Below are 14,742 nucleotides of genomic sequence, written 5' to 3' on the forward strand. Positions count from 1 at the left end.
AGAATGACTAGCAGTGACTTTTTGAGGCAGGCTCCGTGAAGCATCAGGGCCGCTCAGCGTCTCTGTGCTTCAGTTTCCTCATCTGCCCAATAGAAAGGCTATCTTGAGGACTGAGTTTATGCATATAAAGCGTTTAAGATATCTTTGATTCGTCCATCACCTGTGTATGTATGTATCTATATATGCGTATGTATCTATGAATCTATGTATGTTGTGTATGCATCTATATGTGTGCATGTATCTATGCATTTATGTGTGGATGTATGAATGTATATATATGCATGTATGATATTTCCATATATCATCTGTGATCTATCTATCATTTATCTTTTATTTTTGATATATGATTTTTCAAAATATTCATTATACTTTCCACACTAACTTAGCATTGTTTAGTGAATAATTTTGATGACGTTGCCAATACTATACAGATGTAAGCCCTTAAGTCTGCCCTTTTCATCCTGGAGAGATGGAAGAAGTAACAGTGACCTCCAACTTTTGATAGTACTAATTTAGTTCGTAAGCATGCCACCCTCATGCCTTCCTGTAACCTGCCATTTCAGATCCGAATACCATTATGCTTATTTGGCCATGCTAGTGACTTGGTTCACTTCCGTAATGGATTGTAGGCATTGAAAGTAAGTATGAATGGGAAGGAACAAAACTTCCCTTTGCTTCCGCAGTGCCGCAGTTCCGGGGGGCTGACAATTGCAGTTTCATGGTTATTATAAGGCAATTACATCAACAGAGCTTGGCTGTCTTTCTCACATTTCAAAGGAACATGTGTCCAAAGAGATTGTTTCTCCTTTAATGATTTTGACATTGTCACATTATACCTAAGTGCAAAACTATGACAATACTCTTGCCTCAGCTGCCAAAGGCACCGTGTAGGGACACGTTGCAGCTGAAAAGACAGAATGGCCCCTTTATGGTGACTGGCTTGGAATTATAAATATTTTCATTTCTCCCGTAGGAGATGGCTCGTGGAAAAGAGGAGACAAACACGACTTTGAAGCTAAGCAAGCATACTCATCCCTCCAAACAGTCACCCTACTGAGGACTGTGAAACCTGAGTTTGAGAAGTTTTCCATGGAGGTGAAAAGTTCTGTTGAGAAACAAGGGCTCAATGAGGAGGATTACGTAAGTGCTTGATCATGAGCCCCGCCCGCCCTTCAGCATCCTGAAAACAGGCTTCTAATTAAACCAGAGGTGACAAAGTGTCCCATTCTGAGCCATTCAAAAATTCCGAGTTCAAGTCTGAACATCACTGTTGCCTTCTCTCTCTCTCTCTCCCTCTCTCTCACTGCGTGTGTGTGTGTGTGTGTGTGTGTGTGTGTGTGTCTTTTTGGCCACCTTTCCTCTCCCCAGCCCCCATCCCATCATCATTCTTGCGGTTCACTTACACTTCTCCTTTGCAACGGCTGCAGGGTGGAAAACTGCCTTTTCCTGGGGATCCATCCGTGATGCAGAGCAGGGTGCCTGTGGGCCTCCATCAGCTCCTAAGCTAGGAGGCTGTTTTGGGAGGAGGCAATTGAAGGAGTGCCCAAATTTCGCATGGCTAATTTGTTCAAGGCTTGGTGGCAGGAGCTATTTTAGGTTTTGGAGGCTCTTTCTTTGGACAGTCTATGTCGTCTTCTTGGTTGGTCTGTTCCTGTCTCTGGAAGGCAGTGGAGTTTTCTCCTCTGGGGACAAGGTGCTTTGAACTTGGGTGTTCTAGGTTTTCCAACTCCAGTAGCGCTCTCGTTACTACTGCATTTTAAAGAAGCTCAGCCTGGGCTAAGGGTCAGGCACCTCCCATGCACTATTGTTTGGGCAGCCTTTGGCACATTTAACTATGTTTTTGAGATGTCCTCAGCGTCAAACCCTTTCTCAGGGCAGGGTGCACAGAGGGCTTTCGAGTTAGTGGGCTGGGGTGGCTGTGCTGGTCTTTCTTCCTGTCCTGTCCCTGACCATAGTGATTATAGAAAGGTATTTTATGTATGCCTCTGTATTATTTTGCCTAATGGTCCATTACTAACTTTCCGACTTGAAAACTGAGCGACAGTGTCATTTTGTCTGTCTTCCTCCCCAAAGTTGTTAAAGTTGAATTGTTTCATCACTTGTTGTCTGACACAATGAGACTCACTGGGCGACAGTTGGCTTCTCAAAATATTTCTTTTTTGCATATTCTGGATTATCAGTTTTCTTGTTCAGAAAGCTAACTCTCATTTTAATTATAGTCCAAGCAAAACCTCATTAAGAAGATACTGCTCCTACAACAATCTATAGTGTTTTCTAGACACCATTCTAGTGTTTTCAAGAGTATTTGCATATGTGAATGATAATATTGCCTCTCTGAGCTGACTTTTAAAATAAATAAAGTTTATAATTTTAAGTAGAATTGAGGTAATTATAATAATTTATTCTGATTCGGAAGATACAGTCCTTTTTTTTTCCAGTTCTGGAAGTGAACCCAGGGTTTTGTGTGTGTGTGTTTCACCACCGAGATCTCCACTTTTTCTTTTCCTGTAGCTTCTGAGTGTTAGTCACTTATACAGTTAGTCTACAAGGTGGCTGTGTTGTGCTGTAGAGAGAGCAGAGGATCAGGAGCGTGGGCCCAGAAGGATGCTAGAGCAGGGCAGTGGGATGTGCTTCATCAAGTCTGAAGGTGTCACTCAACCAGCTTTCCTCCGGGTCCTTTAGCATCTCATATTTGCGTTCATGGGGTGTCCATCCGTTTGAATAGGACTTAACTTCGCAGAGCTTAGCAGGGGCTTTGTGCCTGCCTTTCTCTTTTACCCGGCAAGTTTGGTGGGCCCATTAGGTCTCATATGCACTATGCTTTCCCCAGATAATCGTGTGATCTCTGAGTAGGTGTCTGGTTTTGTTTCCTTTTAATGCTTCTATTTCTTAATGCTTATGCTAAGGTGTCTGCTGCTAAATTAAGGTTGTATCTAGCTGAATTAAATTATTAAATTAATTATGTTAAATGAAAATAAAATGTCATAAGCTGAAACTTTAATGGCATTTGTGAGGAACCCAACACGGTGCTGAACTGTCTGAACTCTAAATTGAAAGCACAAGTGACAGATATCTTATCTGTTTTTGTCTTATCTGTTTCTGTCTGGTTGATACATGAAGCATGGTAATAACTATGGAGGGTTGAGAGAATATCTCAGATTGAGAAATTCTCTTTCATTTTTCTTTAGTGTAGGTTTTCTGCTTCTGTTAAATGACATGTTTTCTTAGGCTAACTGAAATAAAAATGGCACAAGCATTAAGAATTTCATGGTCCAGGGTGAGGAAAGCCCCTCTTACCTTTGGAGTTTGTTTTAGGATTGTGAGCCAAATGATATCATGGATCCACTTTTACGTTTTTTAGAGTTACATTCATATTAGCATGTTGCAAGCACCCCTGAAAATGTTATGATCTTTTAAAAATCTCTTTCTAAATTTATTTTTTTTTATTAATTACAGTTTATTCACTTTGTATCGCAGCTGTAGCCCCTCCCTTGACCTCTCTGAATCCACCCTCCTTCCCTTTTCTTCTTCATGCTCCTCCCCCAGTCTGCTGATATGGGAGGCCCTCCTCCCCTTCTATCTGATCTTAGCCTATCAGGTCTCATTTGGACTAGCTGCATTGTTTTCCTCTGTGGCCTGGTCAGGCTGCTCCTCCCTCAGGGGGAGGTGATCAAAGAGCCAGCCACTGAGTTCATGTCAGAGATAGTCCCTGTTCCCATTACTAGGGAACCCACTTGGATACTGAGCTGCCATGGGCTACATCTGTGCAAGGGTTCTAGGTTATCTCCATGAATGGTCCTTGGTTGGAGTATCAGTCTCAAAAAAGACCCATGTGCCCCAATTATTTTTCTCTCCTTGTGGAGCTCCTGTCCCCTCCAGGTCTTTCTGTCTCCCCCCCCCCCTTTTTTTTTTATAAGATTCTCTACACTCTGTGCAAAGTTTGGCTATGAATTTCAGCCTCTGCTTTGATACTCTGCAGGGTAATGTCTTTCAGAGGCCTCTGTGGTAGGCTTCTGTCCTGTACCCCGTTTTTTCCATCTTCCGAAGTCCATCCCGTTTGCCTTTCTGAATGAGGATTGAGCATCTTACCCAGAGTCCTCCTTCTTGCTTAGCCTCTTGAGGTGTACAGATTTTAGTATGATCTTTTAAAACATGAAAATATATGAAATTAATTTTTTTACAGGCTACACGGCAACATCAGAAGGACAGAGAAACAATGATATTTTTAAACAGTAGAACTATTTGACTATTTTAATAGCACAGTGACTTCATATTTTTGTTTACTAAACTTGGATGGATTAATTCAAATTTTTTATGTGTATGTGTGAGCATATGTGTGCTCAAGTGTGTGTGTGTGTATGTGTACGTATATGCTGAGGTCAGCAGTCAACTCCATCACTCTCCATTTTCTATATTTATTGAGACAGTGTCTCATAGAACCTGGTGCTTGTTGATTTAGGTAGACTGGCTGGTCAGCAAGCCGAGATCGTTCTGTCTCTGCCTTCCCTAATCTGGGAGTACAGGTGCTTGCTGCTGTGCCTGGGTTTTTACATGGGCGCTAGAGGTTGAACTCAGGTCCTCAAAGCTTTTGTAGTAAGGACTCTATCAACTGAGCCATCTCTCTATCCCTAATTAATACAATTTTATTTTTGTAAAATTATCTTCATTTCCATACCTTGCTCCCACTTTAAAAAAATTTAACAGTTTAATTGAGGATGTGGCCAAGGGTAGGTTTCCCATGCTCCAGTGGATGGCCCTCACCCATGTATATGTGGGCAACAATAACTGGATTTAGTGGTGTATAAAAAATAAAAGACATGAAGTTGGGAATGGGCATATTTGGAGATTATAAGATTGGAGGTGGGTTGGGGTAGGTAGGATAACTTTTAATTGTATATATGTATGAAATTCACAAAAATAAAGAAAAAAGTGAAAAAAATAGAGCATAAGACACCATATAGAGAATGTACAGTTCTCCTCATGGTAACATGTGGGAAGATTATGTGCTATACAATTCACTCGGCGCTCTCAAGATTCTTGTTTACTTATGCTAGAGTGTGTGGTAAGCTCTGTGTTTCGTCACCTGTGTAGATTTGCATGTTTGAGTTCTACCCAGTGCTTTGATATGTTTTTGTCCCCACTTTTGGACACAGGATCTTATGCAACTTAAGCTAGCCTTGAACTATATAGCTAAAAGCATCTCTGAACTCCCAATATGGCTGCCTCAGACTCCAAGTGCTGGGTTTACAGGTGCTGCTCACCATGCTTGGTTTATGTCTACTGTGACAATCAGATTCTTCATTCTGTTAGTTTCATTTTTCACTGCTGTGTGTAGAGGTTTGATAAGAACACCCCCATATATATTTGAATGCTTATATGTTTGAATGCTTGATTGCTGGGGAGTGGCACTATTCAAAAGGATTAGAAGGATTAAGAGCTGTCACCTTATTGCAATAGGTATAGCCTTTTAGGAGAAAGTGGGATTTGAGGTTTCAAAAGCTCATGTCAACTTTATTAAATATGTTTGGGACATATGGAAACCAAGTCTAATTACAAGATACACTGAATTCCTACACACCTTAGACATGTGGATTGAAGATAGTTTTGTACAATATCTTAACCGACTCTGCTTTTTGACTGCAAGCTGCCATGAGATGCGAAGAGTTTCCATTTGTGATGTCATACCAGCACTTAAAGTTTCATGGATACTCAACCTGTATCATGCTTGCAGTGTTGTTATTGCTGAACTGGGAAGACATCAGTCCCAACATCTTCTCATTCAAATAGCCAAAACTATGGCTCAGAGAAGTGTGCTAGCCTTTTCTAGTACATATCTTAGTCAGCAATGCTCATGAGCGAAGGGTTCTGTGCACTGACCTTCTTATTAACACAGCTTTATAAATACTGTAGGAGGTGGTGCCAGGGTGGTAAAAGGGTCCACGACAAGGGTACTGAAGACCATTTAGGGTTACTAGTAAAAACAAACTGAGAAGTAATGTTGCATTGGAGAGGTCCCTGAGGCTCAAGGCCTGGCTCAGACAAGGTTCTGACAAGTGCCTGCTTGGCCTTCGCCATTGGTTTGTATTGGGTCACCTACATGTGCAGTGGCTCTCACTCAAGGGCATTTTAATAGAGCTGCCTGGTCTCTGCCCTAGGAGTGGCTCCAGTTCCAGAGTGCTGGTATTTGGTTTTAGAATGCGCTGTGCGGTGGCCAAGCTGAGATTAGTTGCATCCCCTGACTCCTGGGCCAGTGACTTTCTTTTTCCACTACATCAGTCCGATCCTTTTAACAACAATGTGCCCAACAAGGAGGCAAACTTATGACCCAAAGATTAAGTGTATCAGGCTCTCTGTGTGAGCCTGGCAGGGCCCACAGGCTGAAGTATTTCCTATTTTACTCTGTACCCTCCAGTCCAAAACACACACTTTCAAGGTATCAATTTCCCTTACTCTTTCACATACTTAACAAAGTGTGGCTAAGATTGAGTCTTCTTCAGCTGCAGTTACCCTTTGCCTTTATTCTTTTCTGAAGTGTAGACCATCATTTTCTTGATCATAAAATACTATTGAGTTCTCTGCGGAGCACAACTGTGAACCTGATCCTGGAAAATGAGTGCTCCCAGATGGAATACTGATCTTCTAAAATCTCATGAACAAGAATAAAATTCGCACAGCCTTGAGCTCTGGGGTTTGTTGTGAGATACGTTCCTGTTTCAGTACACAGGAAATGTCATGCACCTCAGTGCCATGACATGCGATGGTATTTTGCACCAATCTGGACATATCATCTCCAGCAGAACAATGGAGACAGAGGGCCCTTTCACAGTTTTTCAGGTGTCCATAAGTGCCTAAAAGGGATGAAAGTTTCCTGCCTTGCTATATATTAAGTTTTTGGAATTGCATGCCTGGCTTTGTAAGGGCAGTGTATACATTTGGAGAGAGGAACCAGAGTTTCATCCATGGTACCCATAGAAAAATGTGAGAATCTCTGGGCTAGATTGTGGCTACAGCTGGTCGGTATTCCATTTGACTATTGTCCTGATTCATGTTTGTTTACATGGATAAGAACAATGTTGGTGCAGGGTTACACTGAAAAAAAAAAAAAAAACCATTTCCCCAGAAGAAAAAGGAAAATGCTCGTTATCTCTAATCTTATATTAGTGAAATCATTAGTTTTATTTCTGAGATGATAGAGATAGTCACTCATTCACTCAGTCACTCACTCACTCACCTCTCATTCATTCATTCTGGACTAGTGAGTCAGCTGACTTTTCCAAGACCTGCTGTTCTCACTACTATTTCTTAGGACTGGGTGAGCCAAAGTTAAAGACACTTTTTCAGTGCTGGCAGCATCCTTGGGTTCTCCTTTCTGTAAATCCCACTCCTGGCCTTGATTCATTCTTCCTATTGTGTTTGGCACCTTAGAGACCCAGTCACTGGCTGGCCCTTTAACACTTGGCTTTTCCCTTGGGTGAACTTTGCCTTCTTTCCCTGATGTTGTTTAAATAAAAATAGGACTTGGAGAGGGGCATGCACACTGAGGGTGGAGGAAGGGAGGGATTGGGACGGGAGGAGGGAGGGAACCACAGGGGGGATACAAAGTGAATAAAGTGTAATTAATAAAGAATTAAAACATATATAAAATATCATAGGTTTCCAGCATGAAAGGGCATGATACAAAGAATGAAAAAAATAGTACATTCAATTAAAGATACTTCATAGTACTATAAGAATTACAGGTATTCATAAATTCTTCCCCTTCCCCTCCTTTTTGTGATTTTGACTACACAGAAATGATTATTGTTAATATTCTTCCATGTTGCCTGTATGCTTTTAAAATAGACTATTTATGTTGGTTCTTGATAGTAAAATTTTAATACTATATTCTGATTCCTGAAATGGAAAAAAAGATTAAATTATTTGACATACTCTTCTTCTGCTAATATTTTCTTTTCCTTCTATCTTCCTAGTGTTTTATAATATAGTTTTTTGCTAAAGTGATTTCACAAAATAAAGTTTGAAGAAAGGCTAAAAGATGATATTCAGTACATTTCCCCCCATTATGCTCATGTAAATACTTACAACATAATCATATATTGTTTTACGAACACCTGTTGTTTCTCCTGTACTTTCTCTGGAGTTTAATGACTATATTCTTATTTACTTTCCCATAGTTTACACTATTTTATTTTTACTGCCCCAGTAAAAGATTTTATGTAATGACATTAATGTCTTGAACCTTATCTTTCTGCTCCAGTTTGGAATAATTTCTTCTTTTAACATCAGTTTGGAACTGTCCTTTAGTTTTCTCTTGCACTACATGATTCTTTTCTTGGATGTCACATCTAGGTTTTTATTCATAAAATTCTTGTTTGTTTTGAAGAAAGAGGGCATTAATGAGAATCTTTGATACTTTTCACATCAGAAAACATTTTGTATTATAACAATGAGTTCAACTTTCAGTTGACAGTTTAGCTGGGTATAAAATTATAGTTTGACTTTTTTTCTCAAGACTTTGATGTCATTACTCATTACTCTATTGTTTTGTAGCTCTTACTGTTACCATTCTAATTTTATTTATTTATTTATTTATTTATATATTTATTATTTAAGTTGTTTTTGTCTATCTTTTAAGGGTTTTAGTATTTTCGCTGTATGATTGATTGCATCAGTGACGATCTAGAGAGGAAAACAGAGTTTTGTAGGACTGCCTACAAAAACTAAAATGATGGAAAAATAGTCTTTGACAGAGGTATTATTTAAGGCAAAGAGAGAATGGGGAAGACACATCCTGTCTTTCTTTCTTCTTCTGGTTCTGTTCTCCTGCCTGTGCTCTGTGTGAACTGAACTAATCAGGAGTCACATGACAGTGAAATGCAACTGGAAGGACTTATCTTTCCATGGCATAAAGCAAAGGGAGGCAGAGGAAGGAAGGGAAATGAATTAGAAACCAACCAACAAACCAACCAACCAAACAACCAGAAAACGGATCTGAAATTTTGTAATGATGAGCCCTGGTGTGATTGTGTTTGCTTATCCATTAATTTTTGCAAACTTACATCTTAGCTTAGGCTGGTCAATTTCATTAAAAAATATTTCTGAATGCTCTGGAGAATCATTAGGCTGTATTACCTTCTGGGAGTCAGGATGGCGTATCACCTAAGATCCAGACTTACAACTTTTGCATCATTCTCAACTTCATATTTTCCATGGCACCCATCATTTCCAGGCACACTCTTTTGCTCCTTCATCTTTACTCAGTGCTGTACCTGCCTTTTGCTGCAATGGGAAGGAACAGTTTCTTCTCTGGAATCTGACCTCTTGTGTGTGTCTGTGTGGTGAGAGTGCATGTGTGTATGGGAACATGTGTGTGTGCAGGTGCATGTGCACATAGATATGTACACATACATGAAAAGCTAGAGGAAAACCAATGATACCATTCTTTAGGTACCATCCACCTGTTTTTTGGAGACTGGGTTTCTCACTGGCCTGAAACTGACCAAATAGGCTAGACTGGTTAGCCAGAAAGCCCTAGAGAGTTCTCTGCCTTCTTGGTTATGTCCAGCTTCTTTCTTTCTTTCTCTTTCTTTCTTTAATTCTTTCTTTCTTTCTTTCTTTCTTTCTTTCTTTCTTTCTTTCTTTCTTTCTCTCTCTTTCTCTGTCTTTCGTTCTTTCTTTCTCTCTTTCTTTTCTTTCTCTCTTTCTTTTCTTTCTCTCTCTCTTTCTCTTTCTTTCTCTCTTTCTTTCTTTTCTTTCTCTCTCTCTTTCTCTTTCTTTCTCTCCCTCCCTTCCTCCTCCCTCCCTCCCTCCCTCCCTTCCTTCCTTCCTTCCTTCTCCTGGATTCTGGGGAATAAACTCAGGTTCATATGCTTGCAAGGCAAATACTCTACTGTCTGAGCCATCTTCCAACCCCAGATTAGAATTTTTACGCATCTATTGTCTTCATCCCCTCTGCACCCCACTTTCAGAAGTTACCCATGTCTTCAGTTGACTCCAATGGCTGTTCTTTTTGGAGTCCCTTATTATGCTCCTGTGCACTTCTCAGTTTTGGGTTCTTAGGTCTATTGACCGGTTTCCCTTTCCTAATTTCTGGCACTTTGTGTTTCCATCTACAACTTTCTTCCTATACATCAGAAAACTTCTTGGAAATATTATTCTGGATTTAAAGTATATAGAATCATCTTTCTTTAGCTCTAAGCTGACTACCAGCCCATATTGTTTAATTGCAAAGGCAAGCCTCATGCTGGACCCACGAGTTAAGGAATTGCAGTCTTCTGTGCCTTGTTTGTTTTGCAAAGACACAGCTGCAAGGCTTGCAGATGTAGAATTCGAGCCTGATTTTAGAGAATGGATCAGGATTCCTCTGATTAATTACAGCCACAGCATCTTCCTAAGGACCAGAGTTTGATCCTCAGGACCACCTGGTTGAAGGAGAGACTTGACTCTCGCAGATTGTTCTCATTTCCATATATACAGCATGGCTTGGGTGGTTCTCCTCACAAATAAATGAATGAACATTAAAAGAAAAAAAATTAACAGAATGTGTAGTGTTCATTAAAAAAAGCATAAACAATTCTGGATCCTTAGTACTTTAGGGTTTCAAATCCAGTCTTAGAGTTTTTAATGTGATCTGTTTTTAACTTGGGTAGAATTTGGTAAATACCGTTTTTATTTCTAACCAGGTATTATAAGCAGTTTTATGACCTGGGATATTTGTTCATTTGTGGTTAGCAGGCCACCCATAGCTTGCTTTTTCTTTTTCTTTAAAAGTTGAAAATTTGACTAATTAAACAAATACTGTAGGTGAGTCTGATGCATGCCATGGAGGGGGTGGGGTGGGGTGTACTGGGAACATGCTTTCATTCCAGGTCTCCCTTGAGGCCAACAAATGAATGTGGGGCTGGGGAATGGGGCGGCTTATCTAGGCACAGCATTTGAGAGAGACAGGCTTTAATAAGCAATTGTTTAGAGAGGCTAGGTATGACATGTTGAGACATTTAAAATGTTTTTCAACTATAGTTTCTCTAAGGGAGGGGGAAAGAAAGCCTAGCTACCTCAGTATTCAATCCAAGTCGTGTTTTCACACTAAGTTTGCACTAAGAAGCTGTGTGGGAAGTGACATTAGTTGAAAGTTTATCAGCTCCTCAATAACATCTGGCCTAGGCATTATTCCACGCCCCCCTTGCCTCACATCTTTTAATTAGATCCTAGTTTTCTTAGCTGGAGAACTGAAAAGTGAGGTCTTCAGCCAAGGTAAAGGCAGACAAAAGAGTGCAGCTGACCGGGATGCCTTTGTCCCTCTTCTCGAGATACTCTGCATAGTCAAGCCTTTCTGTGAGTGCTGTATCAGAACAGAAGCTGGCTGCCTCCTTCCTTTGCTCCCAGGCCTTTTCTTCACGGTCAGCCAGGGGATAGTTTGTCCATGTGAAAAGGCTGTTTCATACACAGGAGGGCCTTGCTAATTTTATTTGTGAGAATAAAGTCAAATCGCGGGCTGGTTTCTACACAGGGCTGGTTTCTAACAATGTAAGAACGACGAGTCTGCATGCAACATCTTAATAGTCCCGTTAGCAAAAATGTAACCAGGAGGATGGAGGCAGAGAAAGGGATTTTCTCTAGCTAAAGAAGTATCGATTGGCCTTCAAAACACTTGCACGAAGATGTTTTCTTAAAGGGGCAAACTGTTTTAAATCGGTTATCCTGGTAACTTTTAAAAAGCACGGAATAGCACTAATAAGCTGTTAGGAGAAGTTGGAATTTTCTGGGTTAAAGCGGTTTTGATTCTAAGCGAGCATTCATTTTCCTGTGATTGTTACACGTTGGTAGGTGTGGCTTTCTAGCTATAAAGAGCGTTTGACCTAGCACACTGAAAATACTTAGCAAAGAAGCATAGGGCTTATGCCCTATTTTTTCCTTGTTTGTTTTTTTGAGACCGGGTAGCCTTGGCTGTCTTGGACTCACTTTATGGAGCAAGGTGGCTTCGAACTCCCAGAGATCCGCCTGCCTCTGCCTCCCCGAGTGCTAGGATTACAGGTGTGCACCAGTGAGCCCGGGCTCCCATAGGGGCTTATGGAAAAGGGCTTCCAAGCCAAGCCTCCTGTTTCAGCCCTTTGAAGGACAACCCCTGTTTTGTGTGTGTGTGATGATACAACCAACTTGTGCCACAAAGACATTTGCAGCAATGGCGACAACACACTCAAACATTCACGAATGATACAGCATCGGGTGCACAAGACCATCCACAACTGAAAGGCTGACGAGTTTCTTCTTTTCCTTTATTGATTGGAGTAGAAGGGCAACTCCCTCACAGCTGAAGTACAGACTTCAGACAAGTCTGCTCACCTCAGATCCACATTGTAGACACAAGACCAGTTTGACCTGTAGAAAGGATGCGCATCAGCCTGAAGTATTCCTGTGAGTGTGTGAGGGATTTGGGAGAGAAATATTAGAGGATGAAGCTCAGCTTGCTTTTTGGTTGAATTTCTCAACCTTTCTGAAGGCTTTGTGTCACCTGGGCCCTTGGTATCCCTTCTTCGCTTGGTGAGGACTCGTTACTTGAAGAGGCTAGGGCTGTAGATTATCGTCTCCAAGGAAGGCCTGAGGTGGTATTGTGTTCTGAGGAGAGTGTTCTTTGAATCTCAGGGATTGTGAATGTCCTTCTCTGTGGGAGAGACCTATTTGTGATGGCACCCAATGGCTAGAGGAATAGGGTACTTTCATATTTTATCCTTCCTTACATGAAAGTTTGGTTTTTAACTCAGTGTCACATCAGAATCACAGTGTCTACACCTCAGATCACTTGGCAGGAGCTAGAAGGGAATGCTGTATGTTTCAGGCTTCCAGCTTGGAAACAAGGAGGCTGACAAGCCAATTCCGGCTTGCCTGGCCAAGGGGACTCTGATGATTAGATGCTGACAGCATCCACAAGGGTTTGTAACTGTAGGTCAGAGAGCTGGCTCAGGAGGCCTAACCATTGATGCTGATGTCTTCTTGGGTACATGAGATGGGGAAGCCTAAGGTAAAGGTTCAAGAATGTTGGTTGACCTAGCTCAGCTTAGGTTTAATCAGCCATATTGGTCAGGCTTCTGGCATTTCTAAGAGATATAATCTCACAGAAAACTCCCTTGTTCTCTGATTCTTACTATCTTTCTGCCCCTTTTCCCCATAGTGGTTAACACGGAAGAGGTTGAGGGAAGTTCAGGGATCTCACACCCAAACAGAGAATTATAGGCAACTAATTTCTCCCATTCTGAGAGTGGGAGAAATAGTCTTCCCTAGGGAAGAACACACCATTTGGTCTTCCAACACCAAATGGTCAGTTCTGAAAATACACATACAAGGAACAGACAAAGTACAACCAGGTTGTACTTATGTATTTGGAAATATGTGTACATACATATATGTATCTAACAACTGGTAATGAAAACAGAAACCTTGAATTTGAAAAAAAGGGCAAGGGGTATCTGGGAAGGTTTGGAGGGAGGAAAGGGAAGAGGGAAATGATGTGATTATATTATAATCTGTGTGCCAGAGGCTTTGATCTGTTAATAAATAAAATCATATAAATTACTCTCGGAAGTTATGAAAAACGATTGGGAAGGGGTTTCATGACTTTAAGTGCATGGAGCGAGGCTGTCCATAGGAAACAGTCCAGCAGTTGCAAGTAGAGCATGCACAGGACCTGTAAGCAGCAGCAGCAGCAGCTTTAAGTGACGTCTTTTCTGGGGTCCAGAAAATTATTAAACAGGAAGAACAGAATAATATACTACTGAGGATTCAACTGTCTTAACCGGCTTGAGCTTTGAAAGTGGGTTGAGCTCATGGATATTATTATGAATCAGTCTGCATTTTCCTTTCTCCCCATTGGAGCAAACTTGTTTCATTTGATATCTACCTACAGATAGTGATTTAGAGGCAGGGACTTTTATTTTGGTACGCTACTTTGGCTTTTTGGCTTTAAAGTGAGCACCTTTATCAATGAGCCCTTCCACTCTGCTGTCTCTGTGGGGAGTGATTGCTAAATCGCTGAAGTCCTGCTGACTGTACTTCCGCTCCATCCTGAAGATCTTAAGGAGACTGGACTTCCTTATTTAGAAATCTTGGATCATATTAACATATTAACTTGGCCCCTGCATAGTATCAGTCACCTTCCTCTCTGGGTATCCTTTTCTGTACTCAGCGGTGGCGTGGATTTATGGCAACCATCTGCCCACTCCTTGGATTGACCAGATTGAGGGCTGTCTTATTTATTTGGTGTCCTCTAAGTGCATGTACCTTCATACCAACCTCTTGACCTATGTGTCATCAGGAATATGTAGTTGAGCCTGAAAATGTTTGTTGATTGACCTTCTGCGAACATTCTCAAGCTCTTCCTTGAAGTGAAGTATCACCCTAGGTACACTGAGGACAGCCCAATGCCTGTGCAGGTGGCTTTTGATGGCTAAGGGACAAGAAACCTTTTAAGTGAGACAAATAAAAGGCACACAAGCTTAGGAGCAGGGGTGCATTAGACACAACCAGGGCACAATGAATTAGCACGAGTGGAAGGCCTCCTTAGAAGAGTTATTTGGGGTGATGTCTCTCTCATTTGGAAACTTGCTCCTTCCCCTGGCTACTCAAACACCATAAGGGAGCTTTCTAACCAGATTTCTTTGTTAAATCGTCTTTGAGGATTTCTCGTTGCCACTTGCTCCACTGTGTGTGTGTGTGTGTGTGTGTGTGTGTGTGTGTGTGTGTGTGTGT

At 41.2% G+C, this 14,742-nt stretch overlaps 1 protein-coding gene across 2 annotated transcripts in view; it reads left to right on the forward strand.

The window, feature by feature from the left end:
* Npr3 (natriuretic peptide receptor 3) overlaps positions 1 to 14,742 on the forward strand; it is a 57,805-nt gene that overhangs the window by 20,499 nt on the left and 22,564 nt on the right. For both annotated transcript variants that reach the window (XM_055601140.1, XM_055601141.1), the window contains exon 3: positions 974 to 1,140. In XM_055601140.1, the coding sequence (XP_055457115.1) occupies positions 974 to 1,140 (167 nt within the window). The remainder of the gene's footprint in view (positions 1 to 973; positions 1,141 to 14,742) is intronic.

Source organism: Psammomys obesus, unplaced genomic scaffold (assembly GCF_907164565.1).
Source record: "Psammomys obesus unplaced genomic scaffold, mPsaObe1.curated_primary_1811, whole genome shotgun sequence".
NCBI lineage: Eukaryota > Metazoa > Chordata > Mammalia > Rodentia > Muridae > Psammomys > Psammomys obesus.